The 26,131-nt window shown below is 42.5% G+C and overlaps 3 protein-coding genes across 11 annotated transcripts in view; 1 reads left to right on the top strand and 2 right to left on the bottom strand.

The window, feature by feature from the left end:
* The window catches only part of LOC110524419 (formin-binding protein 1-like), a 43,375-nt gene extending 31,314 nt beyond the window's left edge, over window positions 1–12,061 (bottom strand). For 2 of the 6 annotated variants that reach the window (XM_090235699.1, XM_021604022.3), the window contains exon 1: window positions 11,864–12,061. In XM_090235699.1, coding sequence (XP_090091825.1) covers window positions 11,864–11,887 — 24 coding nt within the window. In that variant the 5' untranslated portion in view covers window positions 11,888–12,061. Of the gene's footprint in view, window positions 1–936; window positions 1,269–11,863 lie in introns of all 6 variants that reach the window. The other 4 variants (XM_090235702.1, XM_090235700.1, XM_090235703.1 and 1 more) reach the window with 4 other exon arrangements.
* Window positions 12,062–12,623: 562 nt separating this feature from the next.
* On the top strand, window positions 12,624–19,624 carry si:ch211-198n5.11 (methylcrotonoyl-coenzyme A carboxylase 2). Of its 4 annotated transcripts, none has more exons than XM_021604015.3 (13): window positions 12,624–12,798; window positions 13,279–13,596; window positions 13,697–13,893; window positions 14,088–14,266; window positions 14,345–14,425; window positions 14,512–14,690; window positions 14,806–14,998; window positions 15,101–15,192; window positions 16,049–16,205; window positions 16,550–16,672; window positions 17,255–17,379; window positions 18,910–18,991; window positions 19,351–19,624. In XM_021604015.3, the coding sequence occupies exons 1-13, from the start codon at window positions 12,779–12,781 to the stop codon at window positions 19,435–19,437; spliced, it is 1,833 nt and encodes a 610-aa protein (XP_021459690.3). In that variant the 5' UTR covers window positions 12,624–12,778; the 3' UTR covers window positions 19,438–19,624. The 4 variants fall into 4 exon arrangements, with proteins under 4 accessions (XP_021459690.3, XP_090091823.1, XP_021459693.1 ...); XM_090235697.1 differs by having other exon boundaries at window positions 12,639–12,798; window positions 14,512–14,698; XM_021604018.3 differs by having other exon boundaries at window positions 12,660–12,798; window positions 13,697–13,912.
* On the bottom strand, window positions 19,548–25,879 carry LOC110524415 (retinal Mueller cells isomerohydrolase). The gene is made up of 14 exons (XM_021604014.3): window positions 25,744–25,879; window positions 25,290–25,372; window positions 25,031–25,181; window positions 24,560–24,667; window positions 24,319–24,460; window positions 24,084–24,231; window positions 23,913–23,994; window positions 23,604–23,736; window positions 23,345–23,484; window positions 23,127–23,256; window positions 22,886–23,000; window positions 22,646–22,740; window positions 22,409–22,520; window positions 19,548–22,190 (listed from the first exon to the last, which is right to left on the bottom strand). Exons 1-14 carry the CDS (start codon window positions 25,752–25,754, stop codon window positions 22,042–22,044), a joined length of 1,599 nt encoding a protein of 532 aa, XP_021459689.1. The 5' UTR covers window positions 25,755–25,879; the 3' UTR covers window positions 19,548–22,041.
* Window positions 25,880–26,131: the final 252 nt, after the last annotated feature.

Below are 26,131 nucleotides of genomic sequence, written 5' to 3'. Positions count from 1 at the left end.
TTAAGAGTAGAGGCAGTTTGATAAATAGCATCGCCATAATCAAGAACGGGGTAGAAAGGTTGACTGCACACATCGGATTCATGCTGACGAGAGGAGCGAGATCCGTTTCTGCTCAAAATCCTGCTTTAAATCTTAGCTCCTTAACGAGCTCATTTGGACTTTTTTAAACGTTAAAATCATTAACACGGTGTTAATAACAGTCTACCCAACTACCTGTCACCATTAGTACCAGACCACTTCAAAACACAGCCAATCTTCCTGAGGCCATCTATTGTGGTATAGTTTAGGCTGTTACCCTGAGACAGGCTGCTGCTTACAGACACACAGAGATCATATAGCTGTGATTGAACAGAGTGGATGGAGTTGTTTTTCATATCACAGATATTTCATTACTCTAGAGTTGGCCTGCTACAGAAGGCAGGAAAAACCACTTTCATAGCTATGCCACGTCTCTATATTTAGTCCCGAAAAAAAACCTGGTCAAGTTTCATAGCAACCCAATCTGCCTCATCGTCTGCTCTGATCCTTCTGCAAAATACAACCCGACCCTGTCACACAAGTCGAGTGGCTTTTTCTGTGGCACCCAGTCAGAAAGAGGAAGCAGGCAAGGCTGGGTGAGGGTGGCCTTTGTCACAAACAATAGCGGCCTGTGGCGTTACAAAGAAGCGAAGGAGATCAGAATATCAGAGCAATATTAGCATTTTAAACACAAACGGAGGATGTTTACGCTACCGGCTCTTCCTGTAAACTAATGCAAATAGATACGGACAAACAATTTGAATACTTGATCTTGTAAGAGACACAGGACTCCACACTGACTTTATATTTTTTTTTTACAAGGAGCATGTGTGTGCCTAAGTTGACAAAATGTAGGCGCACAAAGAAATTTAGGAGGACAATTAAAAATATTTGAGGTAATAAAGCTAGAATCCTTACATTTTTCTAGGCACACTGGTGCTCCCAAATAAAAAGGACAGGTCCCACAGCTAAATAATAAGGTGCATCTGCCAGTAAAACGTTCACACTGTTAAGCCCCGAGACAGCACAGTTTGTTTCTTTAAAAACAATCAATTCAAATGATTAGTCTACTCATTTCCTGTGCATCAGTATATGATACGGGCTTGATGATAATGTTGTCCTGGCGGTACATGTGCCATCTTGTCCCAGCTTCCTTTGAGTTAGCCGGCATCACATGAAGGCTGGCAGAAGGAGCTGTGAGGAGTGGACCGGGAGGCCACCCTGCAGGGAACCACACACGGGCACAGAACCTGGCAGAGACAGAGGAATATAATGGGGCTGAAAGGATTTGACTGCCTACGCGATCAGAGAATCCCCCCCTACTACTTGAAAGGATGTGACCGTCTAGGACTTTCCTTGTCATACAGCCAAACTGTTGTGATGACACACATTAGGTCCCTGACTCCCTGTTGATATGGTCAGCGCAGTGTGTGACTGTCTCAACCCATTATGCTGCATATAGGCTATCAAAGCTTTCGTGCATCTTTGTCATTGTGTGTGTATAGATCTTTGAACCCGGGTCTAACTACTTCTATACAGGTATATGTGGTTAGAAAAACAGGCTGAAATAGACACTCAGAATCCTGAGGTGGCACAACGTTTGTTTGGCCAAGAGGGCAAGGCGTGGTCAGAGAGCAAACTTATGGGAGACAAAGTCCCCTGCCCGAGATGTAGCCTAAGACCACTGTTTGCGCAACACACACACACACACACACAAAGTAGAAAGGGCACCTCCACAGCTGGCTGCTAACCTGTCAGCATTCATCTATCTCAGTCAGCAGAGAGTCCAGCCAGCATGACTGTAGGGAATACCGAACACCTCCAAGCCTGTCAACACCCTGGCTTGTTAGCACTGTTCTATCTAATCACTCCTAATGCCCAGACACAGGATGAAAATAGAAAGGCCTGCCATGCCTCAAGGAAGAAGTTAAATCCCAGGTCCAGTGTTGAGGACATTGATGTGACAACAATGTGGGGATGTTGAAGTGGCTGCTGTTGGGCCATGGTGACTCATGAACTTAATAATACACACATTGACTCGGAGGTGACAGATCGTAAATGACTGTTTAATATCTATACATCATTATATCCTCTTAGTACGAATAGCGTTAGGTTCAAGCTCTGTGTGTATGAGAAGCATCATTATTTAGTGGACTGCAGTGGGCTGCAGGAATGTGCACTCCAAGCATCTCAAGGCCTCTCCTGGCTGATAAAAAGTCCTGTGATATGCACGGAGGAGCACAGACAAATCCTGTGTGATGTACTTTTCCATCTTTGTGGAAGGGACGGGGTGGGAGCTCAGGGTGTAAGTGGACACTGTATTGAATGTATGTATTCAACTGGATCTTCGCTGAGTAAACATTTGAAACTCCACTGAGTTTGAGGTCTTCTGTACGATAAATATGTTTATTCCATTTTGAGATATTAGTCTTCCTATCAGTATCAAAGCACAATCAAGGAACACCTCCAGTCTTTAACAGCCACCTTATTTCCTGCCCCTTCCAAGTGCCCCTTGAACTGTGAACAAGACAGAGTGAATACATCCTCCTCCTCTCGCGGCCTGCTGGGTGATACACAAAGAAATGGCTGACATGACTAATGGCACACAGTGCAGAGGGTCCCAGTGAGTTCATACTACTACTAAAGCCATTGGCTGCCTTTAAGGATCCCCACCCGTAAAATAGAGGCTCCAAACATCCGCTATGAATTAATCTGTAGCAGCAAGTCGGCTGGGTCTGGGGCAGGAACCAGTTTACTTCCTGACATCCTTTTTCACTTAAGAGAGGGGACAGAGCTCTATAGAGAGAAGAGAGAAAATAGGGCTATAGAGAAAGAGAGAGAGGGGAGGACAGGGCTGTGGACAGAGAAGTGAGAGAGAAATGGGGAAGAGAGAGAGAGAGAGGACAGTGGTGTATGGTGAAGAGAGAAAAGGAGGATGAGAGAAAGGAGGACAGGGCTCTATAAAGAGAAGAGAGAAAGGGGGCTGTTGAGAGAGAGAGAGAGAGAGAGAGGACAGAGCTGTGGTCAGAGAAGTGAGAGAGAAATGGGAAGAGAGAAAGACAAAGGAGAGGAAGAGAATAGGGGAAGACAGGAAGAGAGGGTTGGAGAAACAAAGAGAGAATAGGGGAAGACGTGAATAGAGAGGGTTGGAGAAACAGAGAGTAGGGGAAGACAGGAAGAGAGGGTTGGAGAAACAAAGAGAGAATAGGGGAAGACAGGAAGAGAGAGGGTTGGAGAAACAGAGAGAGAGAATAGGGGAAGAGGGAAGATAGAGGACACTGTCCACATGACAAGGGCACTGCCATAATGTAGCACAGCAGGGCCACATCACAAGTTCACAACTGTATAGGCTACTTTAGTTTCCTGGCCAGTTAGAACCCCCATGTGGCAGGAGCCTCAGCCTCAGTCCAGCCAGGCTGTTTCCAACTCCTGTCCTGGGGGCACTGACAGGCTGACCTCAACCAGAAAACCTGCCCAAGCCACAAACATGAACCACGGGCCATCACAGCTATTCTTATCTGGACCAAAAGGAAACTCTTCTCCCTCTGCGAGTGTATTATGACAGCACATCCATTCTCACTCAGGCTCCCTGCGGAGTGAGCAGCAGGAGAGGAAAGAATGTTGAAATGTTTTCAAAGTCAGGATGGGAATGTTTGTATGTTCTGCCGTCCCAGTAAATCATCTGCTGGACGAGGAGTCCAGAGAAGTTCCTGGCCCAGCTTGTTTAGAGGCTGAGGGGGCAGCCGGGCCCGAGGGGGGTAAGCAAATCTGGTGGGCCCTTATATCCCTTCCTAGCTCGACCCAGAGCCTCCTGCCAAACATAATAGATGGTGTTTAATAAAAAGCCAACTAATGTGACCATAAGAAGTCCTCCGGTGCAGTCCAGCACAGCAGCTCGAGTCAGCTGAATGGACCGGAAATGGAAACCTTTCCCTGTGCAATATGACAAGGTCATTTCAATGCTCTGCAGTCCTTCATATGGGACTTGAGGATTAGTTAAAGGGAAATAAATTTAAAAAAAATCTACTTCATATTCATTAACTAAAGCATCACCCCAACAGTTTTACTACAAAACATAGAAATGCACCATTTTCACATATGTTGATGTTGGGGTGATGCTGAAGATGAACATGAAGTTGTCATTGTTTTATTTATTTTAAAATGTCCCTTTAAAAAGGTGAAGGCTCTGAACTGAAAAATGATTTGAACCTTTTATAGTAGAGTAGCCCTGTGATCCATGAGACCCTTCCAGCAAAATGAACCAGAGAAGATCTTTCCCTAACAATCTTTTAGATGTGTCCCTGCCTCCCTCTGAAGAGAGGTGGAGAGTGTGTGTGTGTGTGTGTGTGTGTGTGAGCTAGCACATATGCGAGAGAGAAATCAGAACGCCACTGTTTCTGTCTGCCCCAGTCACCACACAGCGCCTGGTATATGAAGTGACAGTTAAAAGGCATTCCTTGGTAGACTCCAGCTGTGGTGTTATAGCGTGGGCCCCAACAAGGTCCTCGTCTCTGTCCCCGTCAACACCTTTGCTCCCCACGTCTCAGCCCATCAGCACAGAGGTCAACTGAAGAGAACCGAACACTTTGAACAACTTCCCATCCCATCTTGTTTCTATGACAGGGCTGTGAAATGTTATTCTGATTTAATGCAGAACAGGACTGATTCTACACAGAATTGTAGCATGTGACATTCGGGTCTGACACACTGACCTCATTTTATTCACCATCTAGTTCAGTGTCATTTTCTGCTTTCTCTCTCTGCGAATCACAGCGTGACGTCATTAGACCAGTGATAGAATTACAGTAGGTTACATGCTTTTATTAACACAACTCTGATGAAAGGAATCAAGTGGGAGAGTGATTCCTTTGATGAATAATAGTATCATGATTGATCAACATCTGGCCTCCCTCTGCTGTCTGCTCTGTTACTGCCATTTAACAGTGGCATTTGTTCAGCACTACAGTTTTAGTGTGTGTGGCTGGGGATCAGCAGAGGAGGATGGGGGTTCACGAGGCCTGCATCCCCCACCCACCTCTTCCTGGCCATTCAACACTGGGGCTCATACCAGCCCCAACTAATTTCAAGGTGACTTTGAGCAGTTAGCAGAGCTTATCACCATCTCTCTGCTGTGTGAACTGAGTAGACACCAGTGGTGCCTGTGAAAATGTGGCTCAGATGAAATATTTCACCATAAAATAACAGAAGGAAATAGGCATCTCCCTATGCATGTTGACTACACAAGTCTGCAGCCTGAGAGGTGTTGAGCCTGCTTCACTTCGTCAACTAGAGTGTAGGTTAGTGAATCCCTGTCATGCTTGGCTAATCGACTACTTTGTTTAATAATTAACTTCAGAACGGTAGCCTACATTTCCTGCACTGGTAAATGGTTGTCTTGTAAAACACAGCCTACAGCATATGGGCTGATCCTGATACTCAGGTCTAGGCTGCTCTGGGTCACCGCCAAATGTCCTGTTTTTCGTACATGAGAAAGTCAATTACCTGACTTGAATATGTTCAGAAAGTCATTCTTCTTTCCGAGAAAAGGGTTACCGAGCAAGCATATTGTGTAGTATAATTGTCAGCAAGCTCAGTGAAATACATTCTGGGAGAGACACGTCCCCTTGCCTGCCTGTCCGATGATTCCACAGCAACAACTAACCAATCAACATGTTAGTATGCAGATCACTAAAAGAAACCATAATCATTATTTTTCCTGATAGGTTATAACATGTTCTTCCTACTCGGATCATTGTCTTGGGAAGGAAAACAGCAGCCTGTGAATCAATAGGAAGTTTAAATGTCCTCAAAAGACAAAATTCCTGGAATCCTGCCACACACACACTACTCAATTCCCCCCTAGCTAAAGTGTTTCAGTCTGTATTTATCTAGTCGATAAGCAATACATTGCTTTGTCATCTAAACAAAAAAGGTGACACAATGCGGTCCACTTTCTCATGTCTTTTTTCCCCTTCATGTAAACAGACCCAAATAATTAGTCAAGCTGCAAGAGGCCCAGCAAAAATGAATGGGGAGTCAGTGAACTCTGTTACCCTCTCATACAACTCCAGCCAACACTCAGAGAGCCCACGCTAAAGCGCAATTCATTTTCCATGCTTGCAGAACAATGGCTGCCAAATGCGCAAAGTTCTTAGAACAAAAGCAGAAATGAAATGAATGGACAGCAGGTCAAAGACAACCACTGCTTGTGTGGCACAAAATAACTTGCAGTGCCAGTGACAATACTCAGTCTCCATTCAACGGTTCAAATGCATGGCCATGACTTATTTATTACGACCTGTTATGCCCCGTTTATTAGCGTCAATGAGGAAAGAGGATTACTGAAAACGGTGCAACACTACAGTTCAGGTGTTATGCATGTTTGTAGTGTGGATGTCCAGAGAACAGATTTGAATCACAACAATACCACCTCACCTGGCTGAGGTTGTTGGTGGGCTGTTTTGTACACATTGGGCAAAGGCATCAGACGGACATCAACCCCAGCAGTGTCAAAAGCCTTTAGTGCTCCAGAGCAATAAGATAACCCAGTATGAGGACCCTGTGGGTGTAAAGTTGTGGGAGAGTCAGCTGACCTACCTGTATGAACCCAGGACACAACACCAGTTTCTGTTCCTGACATTCAAAAAGTCTACCAAGTCATGAGTTTATAGCCTAAATTATAAAGGTCAAAAGGGTATTCATTCACCTTGTGAGACATTAGCTGTGTTCCCAAGGATACTTGTCACAGAAGGTGGAAAATGACTGTTGTAGCCAATGTTCCAAACCAGACAAATGATAATGACTGTATTGAGAGTAATTTTTGCTAAAATTCCCACACTTTCCATGTAAAATTCCTAATGCTTTGACTAATGTCTTGTGTAACTGTCTGCGACAGAATGCAGAACCTGAAGCATCATCACCGAACTGGCATCCATTCAAGAGGATTTAAAAAGTCCTGAAACGTAGTGTAGTGTATTCATGCACTGCATGAATGACTTTACGTAATGACTTTAGGCTACAAACACACAGCACTATAGCTAGTGACCATGGCAGTTAACCAGGAAAGACAATTAAGTTCTGCAATATGCTTAGTTACAACCTATGGCTAGGTTACATGTTCCGGATTAGCTAAAACTAAATCGGATTCTAAGAAAGAGCACAGAAACGGAGGTTACATGGTCCATTAAATCCAGTCAGGGATGGGAAGAGTTGCAGAGATCAGAGTGGGGACATGTTTTCAGAGAGCACCAGCCTAACAGGAAGAGCCCAGCAGCTGTGTTTTCAATGTGACTTGTCAGAGGACAGAGACAGTGCCAGCAGAGAACATTAAACATGAATTGTGTGTAAATCTCAACTAGATTGCGCTCATTACCCTGGGGTTGTACTGTAGAGGGAAGGTGTTACAATGTCATGAAACAAAGCTTGGCTGAGAACAAAACATCATTTTACAAATTACTTTTAAATATTTTTTTTATCAGAATTGAGCCAGGCTTTCTTGAGAGTAATGAGCAAACCAAAACAGGAGATTGTAATGCCTTGTAGACCCACACGATTTTCACACCGCAAACGAAAAGGAGAAGTCTGCATTTCACCTGAGATTTACAGTTTGGTCAATGTCCTACGGTTTTAAATCTGTGGTGGATTTGAAATGTCCTCATTTGAAACCGTTCTCTTTGCACCTGACTGGAAATAGGTCAGAGACAAAAGAAATATGCAGGGTCATGGTGAACCATCTCAGTCAGCCCTCCATTGATGTGACCAGATCTCTACAACTTGATAGAATAGAATCCCAAATACAGACCAATTATAGCCTACTCATTAGTCATCATTACCCAGTCTTCTTTCACCATGGTTGTCAGTGGAAGGAAGCAAGGGCCCCTCTGTGAAGACTAGCAGGCAGAGAGTCTCTCATCTCTCATCTTGGCCTGCTGGACTCACCTGACTTAACCCCATGTTGTCCAGATTAACACTAAGAAAAAAGCCTGGACAAAGGAGGTCCAGCAGACAACCCACAAATCATAGGAGCGGACTGGGAGCAACACAGAATGTGAATCACCTTCCTCAAACATCTATTATAGATGGGCTACATTATTCACAGGACATGGAATTAACCCATCACAGATAATATAGTAATATCTGATGTATCGCTCTATACAGGGGGAATGGCTTGAATTGATGCTGCAAAAATCTGCATTAGGCCTTCTGCAATAACAGAGGAGGAGGGTTTCAGGTTGTCAAAAACATGCCAGAATCCCTGGGCCAGGATGATGATCCAGTCAGCAGGATTAGCATTAATTGAACAGTCTTAAACTGAGCTCTGCTGCTTCTGCTACTCCCTTCTAAAGCTCTGACAGTCAGCGAGGCGTTACAATGCACCATCCACATAGAAGACACACACTGTGTCTAGAGATCATGAGCAACCCCCCCCCCCCAATAGTAAAAACCCCTTTCAGAACTCCCTAAGAATCAGATAAGAGGCACGGGCGTTCAAATCATTCTGACAGATCATGGGTCATTTACCTTGTAAAAATAAAAAAAGACCCCAAAGACAGCCAAGTGTGTCCAGGGCAGGTTTTATCAAGCATAAAATTAGAGGGGCATGAAATTGCAGAAAGCAAAAACTAGGGGAATGAGGATGACTCACCAGGCAAAATAGCTGAGCATCGTCTGAAAATTAATGTATAAGGACCCCACTTCTTTAAGTGTTTGATATATCAACCTCATGTTGCACTGTTTGATATCAGAGAAATCCCTGACTGCATCTTTAAAAAAGTATGGTATGTCAGCTTGCCAACTCGCAACACAAGTCTCGATAAAATAGATGAAGCCACACTGTAAACCACAACCAACTCTTTCCTCCAATATTAGGTCTAATGGCCTGACATGTCTCAGCTAATAATGAGCTATACTTTTTTTGCCATAAAACTGCACAACAAACGTGACTAATGGACTAAATTCTGTGCAGATAAAGCAAAGAAAAATGTACTAATGCATGCAACCCAAAGCCGCAGGCACCCTGGCTATGCAGTAGGGACTCCACCGATCAAATCCCTGTTGATCTGTGATGCCTCCTGATCCACCTCCCTCTCTCGTTGATTATTTTACTGCCTCTTCTGTTTTGTCCTGTGTAATTTACCTAGGCAGGGCAGCATTTCCCCTCAATGAGGAAGGTTTGAGGAAGGTGATTCACATTCTGTGTTGCTCCCAGTCCGCCTCTCAGAATGCATGGGAACAAACGTTACGCACTATTCCCCATCTGTCTCCAAAACCCTGTCTACCTCCTCCTCTGTTCACACTCTCCCTGTTTAACACCTCCCTAAGCCATGCCTGTAGCACAGCTTCCCTTTATTAAAAGACAACATCCACACACTCCTCTACACAATCCTGTGATTCCACTCTCAGCAACCTCACTGAGGGGAAACGACTTAAGGATGTGTGCCGGGGACTGACTGCAATAGCAGGTCTCAGGTGTGATTTAACGTCTGTGACCTTAATTGATCTCTCTCCCTCTCGATCCCTCTTCTCACACAAATGACCAACCTCACATTAACCATGATCATCATCATTCAAAGCAGTTGCAAGCAACAAAACATAAACTAGCCTAGAAGAAATCTGTTATGAAAAAGAATGCTAGAATAACTGTTGATAGCCTGTGTGCTCAGCTTGGTAACACTTAACCTCACACTGATCTCCAGTCAGTCAGTTAGACATGTCAACACCATGTAAAAGTATGTGTTAGTCTCAGGCATTAGGCCTCAACGCCATGGATGAATGCCAGGTGGACAGAGAAATGAGAAACGTGAAAGGGCCTACAGTAATGAACCCTGAGCCCAAAATCATACTGTCAATGTGATGACACTACTAACAAACACCCGTCATACCGTGACTACAAACAGTGATAGGCTTAGTTGTGTTTTGATTGCATTGTAGTTCGTTTACATTTCTGAATATTTGATTGTGAAACCAGACAGCTATTAGCATGTGTTGGGCAATCTCTGTTGTTCTAAAGTAAAAATACAGAATTACAAAACCTCAATGTGACATTAGGTAGAAGGACCAGGCCTAAATGAATTTAATTCATAAAAAGAGACAAGGCAGATAACATCGGTGTTACTGTGCTAACGACGCAAATTCAATCTGCAAATTTAGATTTCTTTTAGCGAACCAGACACTCTGGGGAAATAACCCAATTATGTTTTGAGGGAGATTCCTGATTGAGATTTAGGAGTAAAAGAATATGGAATGGACATTTTGAATCAAGTTGGTTCCCGCGTGGCACACATTTAAAATATAAGGGATAAGGGCCTAACACATGCACCCAGACAATTAGCCACATAATCCTGCAAATCTGGGGTAAATAGTCAATAGCAGTAATCTGCTGTGCAACATGAGTCCTAGAAAGCAAGGGTGGTTATTGTGTCTACACAGCAAGGAGAATGTGTTTAGCATGCAAATCAATACAATTGAATTGCACAATGTTGGAAAAATGAGGCATTTTACATCATGGTGCATTAGGTTAGGAGTATAGCCTACTTGCTGAAACCTTTATCATACAGACAGCTCTTGCAAGCAAACAGTATGAGCCTCACAGGGCACAGACATGCTATACAGAATGTTGTTTTTTTTTCATGAAAAACTGTAGAAAATAGACATTTTCTCAGCAATTTTGGTTCTAAGTTTATCATACTGAAGTGAACCCATATGTGCCACATTGTCACATGTTGACTAAGGCTTCAACATATTGTTCTGTTCCCTCAAACTGCATGACAGTGCAGTTCTGTCTATCAATGTTAGCTAGCTATCAATGTAATTGGTATGAAATTGGCCAATTACTTCCTTGACTATCATTTTGGCAGCAACACTGCAGGTTTTGCAACTGTACATTTTAGAATTATAAGGAGGAGAAGCTGCACTGGTAAGCTACCGGTGATGACCAATGCGTTTTATGGGCAACACCCTTGTCACTGGAATAGCTACATTTCATATGAGTTCAATGTCCCTGATAAGTGAAGATTATGTTCTCAATAACAAGTAACATGGTAGATGGCTACATGCACAAAGTAAATAAGACAATAAACACCTTGGACAAGCCGGATGATGTAGCCAGGGCAAGGGGCTGGCAGTCATAGACAAGCCAGACCAGACAGAACATGACAAAGACTGTACCTTGAATTAGCTCCCCAAAAGGTCTGTTCAATAGGCAGTTCATTGTTATATTGGTAAAATAATAGTCTACTATTGTTTAGCTGATTATATGAATTGCGCAATCTCCTAGAAAATTGGGAGCAATGGTTAAGCTTGACGAGTCACTCACAAAGACCCAGCGAGGAAGCAGAGCAAATAAATAACCTCGAGATTTTAGAACCAAGTTATTCTAAATGTGCACGTGTATTGTTTCATGCTGGGGTAGTAGATCCATACGAGCATCGAGAGAACAGTACAGGGGTTTGCTTACTAGCCACCGGTGTCTCCACCTTTTTGGGGGAAGAGTCTGTCTTTGAACTAAGAAACAGGGTGTGATAGGCGCCCTATTCATCTGCTAAAAATAATAAATTAAGGGTCCGAAATCAAGCCACAGTCAGAGACATGTTAGGATAACAAGTGAGCAAATGATCTGCCTTGCTTGGCTGATATTTGTCCACGTATTGCCTATTGTTTACCGTCTCTATGGTAAAGGTGCATGTCAGGATTAGCCTGCTTAGCTGGCTAGCTTTACACAATTCTAGTAAGGTACCCGAGCACCTTCATTGAATTCGTGCCAAGTTGTGTGGCAGCTAGCTAGGTGTGTAGTCCACACAAGAACAAAGAGAGCAAAATAGTTTATACCAATAGCTAGCAAACTTACCCAAAGCTCCGTTCCCCAAGTCATTGCGGACTCCCCTTGTTAATAAACCCCCAGATTGTCAGCGTATTCCCCGCTCAAAACTCGCCAAGGTTGCGTTTCCAATCGTTTGCAGTCGTCTGTGGTGTAGCTACTCCTTGCTCACTCTGGAGGAGCTGTCTGATTTAGCCTTGCTGGAGGAAGTTGGGATCTAGCAGAGGATACAGATAAACGGGAGGTTCAGGTTCTCCAATAACATTTTCAAGGCATGCATATTATTTAGTATTAATTAGAAATCAAGCAAATAATTATATAATTTAAGTAAACACATACAATAATTGAGTTAAATCAAATTAGTTATTCTAGAACTATGGTGATAAAATAATCCCCTTCACACTATTTTTTTTATTTACCAAATTTGATGGGGAGGGCAAGACTTTATGAAGAAAATGTGTCAATCGATACATTTTGTATTAGCTCCTATTAGCTCCTATGTATTAGCTCCTATCATATTAGCTCCTATCGACCATTTGATCAGTTGTCACAACAATCACTTATGGATTATTTGGTTGGAATCATTTGCCTAAAAAGTTAGCCACATTAAGTAATTCATCGTTTATTTAACTCTTACTGTTGAATGAAAAATGATGTAGGACACAAACATTAGTGGGGAATATCAAGGGTCTTTAATGTCACATTTTTAATGAATGACGCCGTAACCTGAGTTCTGTGGTTGACTAACATGCTTGATATTTTTGATTGATTCTTAAATACCGTCATCTAGTGGTATGTATAGGGTATGGTCTAGCAAGATGGGCGCGTTGAAGGATCACTTTTGTTTCCGCCCAGACGTTAATTCGTGTAACACCTAGAAGCGAAGTCCATTTGTAATGGAAATAAACTTGAGATACGTCTAATATTTTACGCAGCTAAACAGTCATGTACAGTTGCCTTTCAAGGTAAGTACTATGGTGCATGTAGTCCAAAGTAGCTAGCTATGTCATATTGCTGAGATTGTTACAAAGCTAGGTAACGACTGCTGCTAGCTAGCTCACAACAGCCAAAATACTGTGATGACCTTTGGCATACTTAGCAAGCTGACGTGCATATTGTAGCTGTGTGTTACTTTGTAACACTGAATGGTGCAAAATAGTTTGCTACACAGGACGTTGGTGGCACATTTAATTGGGGAGGAATGGCTGGAGAAGAATTGGTGGAATGGTATCAAATACATGGTTCCCATGTGTTTGATGCCATCCCATTTGCTCCGTTCCTGCTGTTATGAGCCGTACTCCCCTCAGCAGCCTCCACTGGTCTTCTATGATGTTTACAAATTAGCTACACTGTCAACAAATTAGAAATAACGGGGCGTGTTGTCAATTAGCTAGATTTCCACATTAAAACATTCTCTACATTGTCATTCATTCATTGCTTTTCAGGGGTTTGAGGACCAAAAGCAGACTATGTCCTGGTTATGTCTCCTCTCAGTCACCTCTATGGAACGTTGACCCGTGCACACACAGGCGTCCAGAACGCTGTTTACACATAAGGACATCAGCAGGTAACCTATGGCAACCTTTGGCACACATTCTCTCAGGCCAAGCTAAGCAGCTGCCAGTGGCAGCCTACTTGATGAGCACCAGTGTGCACATAAGACGATTGCCAAGTGCCTTTCCAGTTTTAGATGAAGCCCTTCAGCCAATTCACAATGACGTATTTGAGGCTAACCTACGAAACAGCCAGGCATGCCAAGAAAGGTAGGTCGAAACTCCATACACCTCAGCAATCTCAGTGTATCAACTAGTTTTCCATTTCTGCTGTATAGTATTAGCCTTCTGACCATGGTGGCACTTCCAGGTATATTGAATACATGGAGAAGGTGAAGAAGGGGGGTGGGGAGAATGCAGTAAAGAGGCACACCCAGAGAAACAAGAAGATGTTGGTTACGGACCGTCTTCGCATGCTGTTTGATGACGGATACTACTTTGAGCTGTCTCCCTTCGCTGGAATGGGCCTACCCTATGGAGACATCCCCTCAGCAGGCTGTCTCACTGGTAGAGGGTTCTCTGCTCTGTCAGTGACGGATGTTCTTAATGCATGCTTATCACTCAGAAACTTGAAATATCCAACCTGAAATTTGGCAGCAAGGGAAATGTCTTGTTCCAGTGCATTGTAAAACAATATGTATAAGTAAGAATGAGTTATACTCAGCCTTATTGCTTCCTTGTGCACTTCTTCACTGTTGCAGGTATAGGTAAAATCAACGGGTTGTGGTGTGTGTTTATTGCCAATGATGCTACTGTGAGTGGTGGTACAGCCTATCCCATAACCGTCAAGAAGCAGCTCAGAGCCCAGGATGTAGCTATCCAGAACCGACTTCCTTGTGTCTACTTGGTGGATAGTGGAGGTGCATTCCTTCCTCTTCAGGTATGAACTCAACTCATTGAGATTAATACCACTGATGAATGACTCAATACGTAATTGCTAAGTTTACTCCATCCACAGTCTGAGATTTTCCCTGATAAAAACCAAGGAGGACGTACTTTCTACAATGAAGCCATTATGTCTGCCATGAAGATCCCTCAGGTGAGACAGAAATGCTAAACATCCCATTGAAGACAATCCAAACACAATATTTTCTACCCATGAATGTTGTATCTTACTCCCTCTAGGTATCCGTGGTTTGTGGTTCATGTACAGCTGGCGGTGCATACATCCCCACTATGGCAGAAGAGACTGTGATGGTGCACCGGATCGGGACGATATTCCTGGGCGGACCGCCCTTGGTGAAAGCTGCCACAGGGGAAGAAGTCTCCCCAGAGAATCTGGGTGGGGCCACACTCCATGCAGAGTGAGTGAGTGAGTGGAAAGCCGACAAACTCTCAAGTTCTCTGTGCGATTCACTATACTACTATATCTGCACTAATAGGCTCAAACTTCACCTCCCCCTCCCCGTGCTGTTTCAGAGTGAGCGGCTGTGTGGACCACTTTGCCTCTGTGGAGAAGGAGGCCTATGAAACCACACGTAACATAATCTCTACCCTCAACTTTGAGCTGCCCGAGGAGGACGAGGCAGGGGTGGAGGAGCCTCTACATAGTGTGGAGGAGTTGATGGGTCTGGCCCCACGGGACTATGAACACAGCCTGGAGGTCAAGCTGGTCAGCTCAACACACACTTAAACCAACAGTCACATCTCATGGGGATGTTTTAGAATTACAATTATTCTGTTACTTTTTTTTCTGTTCTTTTTTTCTGGTCAGATCCTGAGTCGGCTGACTGATGGCAGTAAGTTCCAGGAATTCAAGGCTCGATATGGAACAACCCTTGTGACTGGTTTTGCCAGAATTAGCAGGTAAGAGTTGTTGATTGACAGTCTTTAGTCTTGAAGTATTTACCCGACCTCCTTCAATAGTTTAGTAGATTTTATCTTAGAGGTCAGACTTTTACATCTCCCTTCATTATGCATACATTTTAATGTATTTTATTTGCTTCAGAAAGTTGCTGTATATTGGAACCTCTTAAAACCTCTATTTTCCGATAACATTTATTAACTGACACATTTTTGAAGCAGACTGTTTAGTAAAAGAGCATCAGGAGATTAACGGTTAACCCTGTTAATTTGCAAATTAGATTAGTGTGCTTCTGTGTTCCAACCAGTCAAATCTTTCCCTACCTCAACAAGAGTCAGATTAAGATGGGCAATGTTTTTGAATGAGAACACAAGGGAAAACAAGTCACTTCAGCCAGCTTTCATCTGCTTTTACAAAGAACTTCTCTGAGAGCAACTCGTTGCCATGGCAGCGGAATGTTTTAGATGCAGGTTAGCGTTGTTCGTCATTAATCTTGTTCTGGAGGCAGCGCTGCAGAGTGGTCACAAGCTGACAGTCATAAAATCGGATTTTAAACCTAACCCTAACCACACTCCTAATGCCTAACCAAAACATTTACAATATAGCCATGGCAATAAACGTCAACCTGCATTCTAGATCCCAGAGGGTATTTTGATTTTAAACAGGGTATGATGCTCAAACAATTCATCAAGAAATTACTAATGAAAATCCATATAAATCTTGATGAAAAGTTTATTTCACTTTGTGTGTTCTTAAACTCCACTAAAAGTACTAAAATACAATTTTCACAACTGCTGTATGAAGGCAATACATTTTATTCAAGTTTAATGCCTAACTTGCAGTATATTTTTTCTTCAGGCATCAGGTTGGCATTGTGGCGAGCAATGGGGCGCTGACACACAACGCATCATTAAAAGGCAGCCACTTTGTCCAGCTGTGTGACCAGCGAGACATCCCACTGATATTCCTACAGAACACCGTCCCAATGCCAGAGCTGACCCTCTCCCAAACCCAGGTATGGCACTTTTTCAAACAACTGGAATACCAACTCTCCAAAGAGAAAAAAATGGACTCCATTACTCCGAATGTAAAACAAAGCCTGGCGAGGAGGAGCACGGAGAGACCTCTCAATATTATTTTGTAGACGGACACTGCTGTGGAACTCAGTCAGCCATGTTAAATAGGACTATGATTAAAATCAGGTCCTAAAATCAATACAGCCATGTCATCGGGATGTTATGCTCTGTTCTTGAACATGGTTGTGGAATTTCATGTCGGTGTGTTAACAAGTTTCTGCTGGTGTTACTCATGGACCAATCTGTTAACTATGTGTGTGTATGTATCCTCTCTCTACTCTAGGCAGAGACCAACGCCAACAGACTGAAGGCTCAGGGTTCCATGATGTCAGCTGTGGCATGTGCCTCTGTTCCAAAAATCACCATCGTCATTGGGGGATGCCATGGCGCTGAAAGTTATGCTATGGTTTGTGCAATAGTGCCAGCAGTAGCTGCTGTATGAATTTGCCCAGTGCTTACACATCAATTCCCTTATACACTCAGTAGCCAGTTTTAGGTTTTGCTCCTATAGACTGAGTCGCGTGGCTTGTTCTATAAAGCAGACGGGCATTGAGTCAATCAGTTACAGTTCGATTGAACATTAAAATGGACAAAACGAGTGACCTAAGCGACTTTGAGTGTGGTATGATCGCTGGTGCCAGGCGTGTCGGTTCCTGTATCTCAAAATCTTTTCACGATGAATCCTGGTTCCTGTTACTTCATACTGATGGCAGTCAGGATTTGTCGTGAGTGGCATGAGTCTATGGCACCATCCTGCCTGATGTCAACGGCACAGACTGGTGGCGGTGGTGTAATGGTGTGAGGAATGTTAGGTCCCTTCATACCACTTGAGCAACATTTCAATTCCCAAACTATTCAGGCTATTCTGGAGACAAAGGGGTGTCCGACCCAGTACTACCTAATAAACTGTACCTAATAAACTGGCCACTGAGTGTATTTTGAAAATACTAACTAAACGGGTCTCTTTTCTATGTTTTTCTTTATCTAGTGTGGCAGGTCATTTGACCCAAACTTCCTATTCCTTTGGCCCAATGCCAGAGTGTCCCTGGTGGCCCCTGGTCACTCTGCAGCTCTGGCACAAGAGGAGGAGGATGTTGAGAAGATCAATAAGAGGTAAGTCACCCATAGGACCAGTGGCAGTCGGTGCTGTTTAAGATGAGGGAAGACGCACATTTTTTTTTTTTTTTTAAATGAGCATGGCCTTATCTATTACAGTATATTGGATGACAGTTATTTATATTCCATTCACCCAGTTCAATGTAACGTCGTTTAGGCTAATACGTGATACTTGAATTTTCCCTATACCCATCATGAGGTTGCTACTACCTAGCCTATGAATGAAAGTTTACAATGTAGGTGCACAGGTTGAGAGAAATTTGACAGACATTGACACATTCAGTATCGTCTTGCACACTATTGCTTGCATCTAGCTGATCTAGGGTATATGCATTAGTCCAACAGTTGCAAACAGGAGTTTCTAATAGACAGATGCAGGTATGTTTATCCCCGTTTCATTGTTTGCTTTCATTTAAGATTGTTGAAAAAATAATCGTCAGAATTAATGCACCCCTGCTCGCACGCAAACACAGTTCTATTTCATTGCAGCCACATAGATTCAGCATGATCACTTTGATTGTTGTAGTATTCCTTATTGCATCTATGCACTCTCCTCTCACCTTTTCCCTTCGCTTGTGGACTTAAGTGCACAACACATCAGCTGTCTGTGACCAGGCTAAAAAATACTTTCCAAGCCAAACCATCATATCATAACCGCTACACACAGACCATATGTTATATTCAACATAGCTACTAAAACTAACGCATTAGTAAACTCGCTACATTCATGCAGTACATTTTAGCAGTTGCATCGGCAGGCCCCGGTGGCAATAAATGGAAAAAATAAAAACGCTTACCTTGGAACATTTCCAGTGTTGGATAGCCAGCTATCTAACATAGCATCCCTCTGTTTGAGCAGGCTGAACTAGCTAGCTGCATTTGCTAGCTAAATGAAAGTGGGAAAAAAATATTTTTGATTAAATTAATATGTTCAGAACTGTTAAACTATTGTCTTTCTCTCCCTTTTGAGTCATCTACTCACATTTTATGCACTGCCATGCTTTAAATACTAGATTCATCCTTTGATTGGGTGTACTAGAACTCTGACAGGTTGGAAGACATCCTATGGAAGTTGTCATAATTACTGTGTAAGTCTATGGAAGGAGTTGAGAACCACAAGCCTCCTAGGTTTTGTATTGAAGTTAATGTACCCAGAGGATGATGGAAACTAGCTGTCCTCCGACTACACCATGGTGCTACCCTACAGAGTTGAATTTTTTTTATTGAACCTTTAACTAGGCAAGTCAGTTAAGAACAAATTCTTATTTACAATGACGACCAATTGTGAGCTGCCCTACGGGGCTCCCAATCACGGCCGGATGTGACAGAGGCTACTGCAGAACTTAATTTCAAAACAGTGTTTCAATTAACTATTGGTGACATGAATTTATTTAGTATAGTTTTATCTAAAAGCGATCACTTTAAAACATTTCTGAAATTCACTGAGGAGCCTGCACTGCACAGTACAGTCTTTCATACAGGAATATGATTGGTTGTGGATGTTAACAGGAGTGTTTATCCTTCTAGGTTGGAAAAAGAGAGCTCTGCATTCTTCTCGTCTGGCAGACTTTGGGACGATGGAGTGATTCTTCCCCAGGACACGAGGAAGGTAAATAACATAAGCATTTAGCAGATTTTATACAAAGCAACTAAGGCACACAGGACCAGGATTGATTTTAAATCTCTGTAGAATCACAACTGCCACTTAAGGTCACACAGTCCTGGCTTGTCCTCACTGACTGGAAGCAGATTTTGCGGTTTACCATGCACATGTGGGGAAAAAACACTTACGTAATGGCATAGTTTAGTTGGCTGTGGCCATCAAGTTGTTATTCTTGAGAATCTCTTCGCCTTTTGAAAGTAGTGTTATTGAATGCTACTTGGTAGGTTATTCATTTTTTAAAATACAGAAAGTGTTGCAAGTCGTTATCAGTTTACACATGACCATTACATTTTCTTTCTCATTAGGTTTTGAGTGATTGTCTGAAAATCATCAAACAACAGGAATATCAACTCTCCAAAGAGAAAATAAGGACTCCATTACTCCGAATGTAAAACTTTTTTTACAATTGTCTTTTAGAAAAAGGTATTAAATCTGACTAAATGCCTTAAGGCCCTAATTACCTTAACAATGAAGTGCTGATCACAGAAACAAACATTGGAGATTTGTAATAACATATGTTTATTTGTAATGGCATTGAATAAAAGAATGTGTAAATAACTTGAAACATAGAAGGAAAAACAATTGTCGTGTGTTAATTCTTACATAGTGCCTTCATACCCCTTGACTTATTTACACATTTTGTTACAGCCTGAATTCAAAATGTATTAAATACCCATCTACACACAATACTCAAAGGGAAAACATGTTTTTGTAAATGTATTTAAAAATAAAATACAGAAATCTCATTTACATAAGTATGCACTCCCGAGTCAACACATGTTTGAATAACTTTGGGCAACGATTACAGCTGAGTCTTTCTGTATACATCAAGAGTTTTGCTCTCCTAGATTATACAATATTTGCACATTTTAAATATTCAAGTTCTGTCAAGTTGGTCGTTAATCATTGCTAGACAGCCATTATCTAGTCTTGCCAAAGATTTAAGGCGAAACTGTAATTAGGTCACTCAGGAACATTCAATGTCATCTTGGTTAGCAACTCCAGTGTTTATTTGGCCTTGTGTTTTAGGTTATTGTCCTGCTGAAAGGTGAATTTGTCTCCATGTCTCTTGGAAAGCAGACAACTAGGTTTCTCTAAAAAATTTAACTCCCTAGTCCTTGCCGATAAGCATACCCATAACAAGATGCAGCCAGCACCATGCTTGAAAATATGGAGTGTTACTGGTGTTGGATTTGCCCCAAACACAACACTGTATTCAGGATTAAGTTAATTTATTTGCCACATCTTTTGCAGTTTTACTTTGTTGCAAACAGGATCCATGTTTTGGATTCATTTGATTCTGCCCAGGCTTCCTTTTCACTCACTTAGGTTAATGTTTCTCCATCAGTTCTATCACAGCCTTTAAACTCGGTTTTAAAGTTGCCATTGGCCTCATGCTGAAATCCTGAGCAGTTTCCTTCCTCTACGGCAACTGAGTTAGGAAGGACACTTGTATCTTTGTATGACTGGTTGTATTGATACACCATCCAAAGTGTAATTAACTTTACCATGCTCAAAAGGATATTCAATGTCTGCTTTTGTTTTACCCATCTACCAATAGGTGCCCTTGGAAAACCTCCCTGGTCTTTTGATTAATATGTTTGAAATTCAAGTGCTCGACTGAGAAACCTTAATGTTACACTATTGCACACAGGATGAGTACATGCAACTTGTGACACATTTGGGGTTAACATTGATGTAACAATTCAATTTAATCTATTTTAAATTCAAGCTGTAACAAAATGTGGGAAAAGTCAAGGGGTGTGAATACTTTGAAGCCATTGTACATGGTTCCATTAAAGCTAATGAGCACTAGGCCTTTAGGTCTGAGTTTATGACAGATACAACACTTGACCAAAAGTATGTGGAGACCTGCTTGTGGAACATATGGAGTTGGTCACCACCATGCTGCTATATCAGCCTCCAGTCTTCTGGGAAGGTATTCCACTAGATGTTGGGGACTTGCTTCAATTAAGCCACAAGAGCATTAGTATGGTCTGGCACTGATGTTGGGCAATTAGGCCTGGTTTGCAGTCAACGTTCCAATTCATCCCAAAGGTCTTCAATAGGGTTGAGGTCAGGGCTCTGTGCAGGCCAGGCAAGTTCTTCCACACCGATCTTGACAAACCATTTCTGTATGGACCTCGCTTTGTGCACAGGGGTGTTGTCATGCTGAAACAGGAAAGGGCCTTCCCCAAACTTGTAAGCACGGAATCATCTAGAATGTAATTTTATGCTGTAACGTTAAGATTTCCCTTCACTGTAACTAAGGGGAACTAGCCCAAACCATGAAATAGCCACCGACCATTATTCCTCCTCCAAACTATGCATTGGGGCAGGTATAGAGTTCTCCTGGCATCCTCCAAACCCAGATTTGTCCATCGGACTGCCAGATGGGGAGGCGTGATTCATTACTCCAGAGAATGCAGTTCTTGTGCTGACGTTGCTTCCAGAGGCTGTTTGGAACTCGGTAGTGAATGTTGCAACAGGTGTTTTTTACGTGTTTCAGCGGTCCCATTCTGTGAGCTTGTGTAACCTACCACTTCACGGCTGAGCCGTTGTTGCCCCTAGACATTTCCACTTCACAATAACAGCAGTTCACCGGGGCAGCTCATAACAGGGCAGATATTTGACTGACTTGTTGGAAAGGTGGCATCCTATGATGGTAGGATGCCCCATTGAAAGTCACTCAGCTCTTCAGTAAGGCCATTCTGCCAATGTTTGTCTTTGGAGATTGCATGGCTGTGTGCGATTTTATATACCTTTCAGCAACGGATGTGGCTGAAATAGCCGAATCCACAAATTTGAAGGGCTGTCCACATACTTTTGTACAGTGTATATCACAACATTGATTTTGAAACTAAGCCACGAACAGGTTACATCAGTTATAGATAGATAGATATATATTTTTAAAACATTCCCAACAAAGGTTATAGTATTATTATTGTCCCTTTCTCCTGTGGAGTGGTATTGTAGATGTGTTTGAGAATGTAGTCCTAAGGCTTGTACATTCCATGGAAGGTGACAGGGATGATGACCTCCACCTCAGCCCGTGCGATCTCTGTCAGGTCTCTGGCATTGAGGATGAGGAGATACCCTGGCCTCTGGTCTGCTCCAGGGTTCACCACGATGCTCAACAACACCCCTAGGAAGAGGGAAAAGAACAGTGTCACATCTACAAAAAGAGAGTCCTCCCACCTCAACTCGTATCGCACCTCAAGTTGTATAGTATTGGTATGTCGGCCTTTTACATCACACTAAGGTGGATCCTGCTTAGGTAAGTCATGCTACCTGATCAGTTAAAATGTTGAAGACCACAGATTGTGCCTCCTGTCTATCATATTATAGAATCCCTCTGTTTACCGTCATCTTCCTCCACAGAATCTGGGGTCTGCACAAAGATGGGCTCTGAGGGGTAAGAGTCTGGCTCCTGCCACACCCACGTATCCTTAGTCTTCACGTTCAGTTTGCAGATCTAGAGCATGACACAATCAAAAACGTACTCCCAGAATGACCATTAGCAGATTAGTCTAATCATAAACCTAATCATCAGACTTGGCTAATGCATCACCAGCGTTCCTGTCTGCATGCTCTACTCACCCTGTCAGGGATGAAGTGGTTCAGGCCCAGTCCATAGGCATAGCTGTAGTTCTTCCCAGAGAATTTACTGTAGTTGATCTGAGGGAACTCGAAAGCTACAATGATAAAGGAATTCAAATGACTGATTTAATCGAATGAGGAAAATCTTTTGACTGATGATATGACAGATATTTAGTGGCATTAGATGGTATAAGAATAGGGGAGCTCTCAAGGTTTAATGAAACAAGCTGCGTGTGTTACCTTGTCGTGGTCCAGAAAACAGAACCTCAGGCTCCAGCCAGATGGTTCCATCGCTGCGCATCACTGCAGTGGCTGTGGTGTACGGAAGGGATATCAGATTCTTCCCCTGTTCCTCCTGCAAGTTCAAGTACAAACAGGAAAAACTTAACTGATTTAGTCCTCCTCTATCCTGAGAGGATAACATCAAAGCAGTAATAACTCCTTACTCCAGAAATGACAAGATTAAGGCCACGACACTTACCTTGTGGACGTCCATGGGCAGAACGTATCGCCGGACCTCTGGCTGAGGTGCCCTCATAGCAGCTTTCTTCACTTCCTCCCAGTTCTCCCGCAGGTTGGCCAGATATAGGTAGTTGTAGACAAACTCATGACTAAAATTGAACAAGAGAAAGAGGCGCTGGATAAGTGTCTTGTACATATGTTCTTCTCAAGTCACTACAACAACTGGTCAGTATTCACCCTTTCCAAGTACACAGGTCAACAACGATGAAGCCATCGTCCTCATAGCTGTTGATATGATGGAAGAGATTGAAGGCAGAAGTCCTGAATTTATGCTCTATGTATTCAGCTGGGTCCTTTGTAGCCAGATGGAACCATGTCTAGATGAAAATGGATACTGTTAGCTAGTGTTGAAGATTATTTTAGTATCAATAAACATTGAAATGCTAACAGCCCTTGAATACAGTTTGATAAGTGGTTTAGGTGTTCCTTTACTTACGCCCATGGTTTCGTTTGACTCAAAGCAATCCATGTAATTTGTGCCCCAGATGCTCCAAGCGGTCAAGAATTTTAGAAGGTTTATCTTCACTGGAGTCTCAACGAAGACAAAGTAGTTTTCTGTCATTCCAAAGCTGATGGAGGATGCAGGAAAAGTATTTTAATACATTTAAATGTGCAATAATGTTACAAGGAAGAATGTGAACTCCAGGGGCCTAGTTATCCAAAAGTTAACAATCAAGTAAATTATTTGTCTGTTCTATTCCTATTCCTTGAAAACTGTATCCTGACAATCAGCAATGTCACTAACCTGTGAACATAGGAGGGCTTGAATCTCTCACTGCTGGGGAGCTGCACAAGAACCTTGGACTTTGCAATGGGATCGGACTTGTCTGAAAACAAGAATCACAACCAGATAGCCATTTGATTTAGGGACATCTCACTTCCAGAATATAGTATCAATGCTGTATACAGAACAAACCTTTCGGTGTGGGAGGAATTTTGACAATGTTGTAGGCCAGTGACATATTCTTCCCAAAACAGTTCCCAATGTTGTACACCGTTCCATCACTTTCAATGTGTGGATGAGCTGTCACTCCATTGACCGAGAGGTAGTCACACAGGTCCACCTGGAGAAAGAGTTTGAGAGACTTTCTTTGTGACTAGAGTTCTTATGTTCACTCAATCTGATGTCAGCCAGAGGGAGCAGCACATACCCTTTTCAGAGTCTCCAGTGTGTCTGGGTCGACTTTGGTGATGTAGTTGGTTTCTGTGCAGGCATAGAAATCCTCACCAACAGGGTACACGTTCACTAAGCAATTATCTGTCACCTCAATCCCTTTGAAGTAGGTGAAAAACCTACAAAGACAAGAATGGACCATTTGAATGTTGCGTCTAATAACTAAGTCATGACACATGAGTGTTTAACTTGATTATCATAAAATGATAGCAAATCACCTTGAGAATATATTTTTGCAAGGATCTGGGTAGGCTGCTGTTCCAAACTCCGTGATGACCACTCTTTTCTCTGTCATGGCTCGCACATAGGCATCTGTTTTGACAAATCTTTAGAGAAACAGTAGTTAAAAACAATAATTACAACCAATATAATTTAAACATGTAGCTTGGAACATACAGATTGGGAATCGATAGGCCCACTTCTGTTTCAGCTCTTTCCAAAGCTTTTGAGAGCAGCAGTAGGTCACTGTGTTTTAGTATTCACTGTTTTAATGAGAAACAGTCCTCACTGAGGTTTCTCAAAACATTCCAGTCAAATTTATGGGCCGAGGGGAACATTTCACAAAACTACACAACTACCACCAGTGTGTAGTGTAAAATTGCATGCCCTCATAAAATATATATTTTACTACCTCACGGTTGTAAAGTGTTACACATCACTGAAGTCAACATCAACACAGAGGGGCTTACTTCCGATAGTATGTCACATGGCCGTTCTTTAGGTCAAACTTGTGCATGAGGGCCTGGCCATCAAAGAGGTGGTAGAAAGGTTCCGCCCCCACCTCAAACAGGCCAGGTCCAAGACGCAACAGACTGCCGCTCAGCCATTCTGGGATCACACCTGAACAGAGCATGAAATGATCCATGTTACCCTGTTGTGCTCATAAAACCCCAAACCTTCGCTTGTAAACCAAAGGGTAGTGGAGTCTCAGATCTGTTCCTCACATACCTACAACCACAGCAGGAATAGGCTCATTCAACTCTTCACATGTCTCAAAGATTTTCTTGTAGCCACCAGCCGGATGCTCAATTCTGAAAACCAAACAAAATTACTCCAAATAGAAACATCTATTCACATGAAATCCTAGGCTGCTGATCCAAATAATATTTTCAGACCTAAAAAACACTATTACATTATTGCCTAAATTAAGTTTTAGTTCAAAACAAAAAAATACAATCCGAGACCAGAACACACATGTTCAACTGCTTTACACTAGCATGCAGCAAAAAAGTCATGCGTGAAAAATGCTTTGATCTAAAAGCTTTGCACAAGAACAGTTACACAACTTACATACTCCTGTCAGTTATGAAAAATATGCAAAGAGGTAGTTTACGCACCAACTTATATTCTTGCATGGGGGAAAAGTTGAAGCTAAGGAAAATGTATGAAAGGAGTTACTCACCGACTAACCATTTTCCTATTGACAGTGTGTAGGAAATCAGTCTGAACTGTGGAGTGATCAGCAGCCTTTATAGACACTGTTAGATTCCCAGGCAGAGCGCTGGGAGTTTGAGAACCTCCCCCCAAACCAATCAGAGGTCTCTGAAACAAGAATCCCTTTGTACCCAGACCATTCACTTTTCCATGTACTTTTAACCCACCGCCCTAATACTCCTCCTTCAGGAATTTCTCAGCGTAATTAAGACCAGAACCACATTTGCTAACCTGAGCCCACCAACATACCTAAATCAAGAGAAAAAACAGGAAAGTAATGTACTTCATTATGCAATATCTTTCTAGCTCCCACAGTATTTAGAACTAAATTGGATGGATTTCAGATGAATTTAACT

Source organism: Oncorhynchus mykiss, chromosome 5, assembly GCF_057628025.1.
Source record: "Oncorhynchus mykiss isolate SJ-2025 chromosome 5, ASM5762802v1, whole genome shotgun sequence".
NCBI classification, from domain to species: Eukaryota; Metazoa; Chordata; class Actinopteri; order Salmoniformes; family Salmonidae; genus Oncorhynchus; species Oncorhynchus mykiss.
Note: the sequence above shows the minus strand (reverse complement) of the source record. Positions and strands in the feature narration are given on the sequence as shown.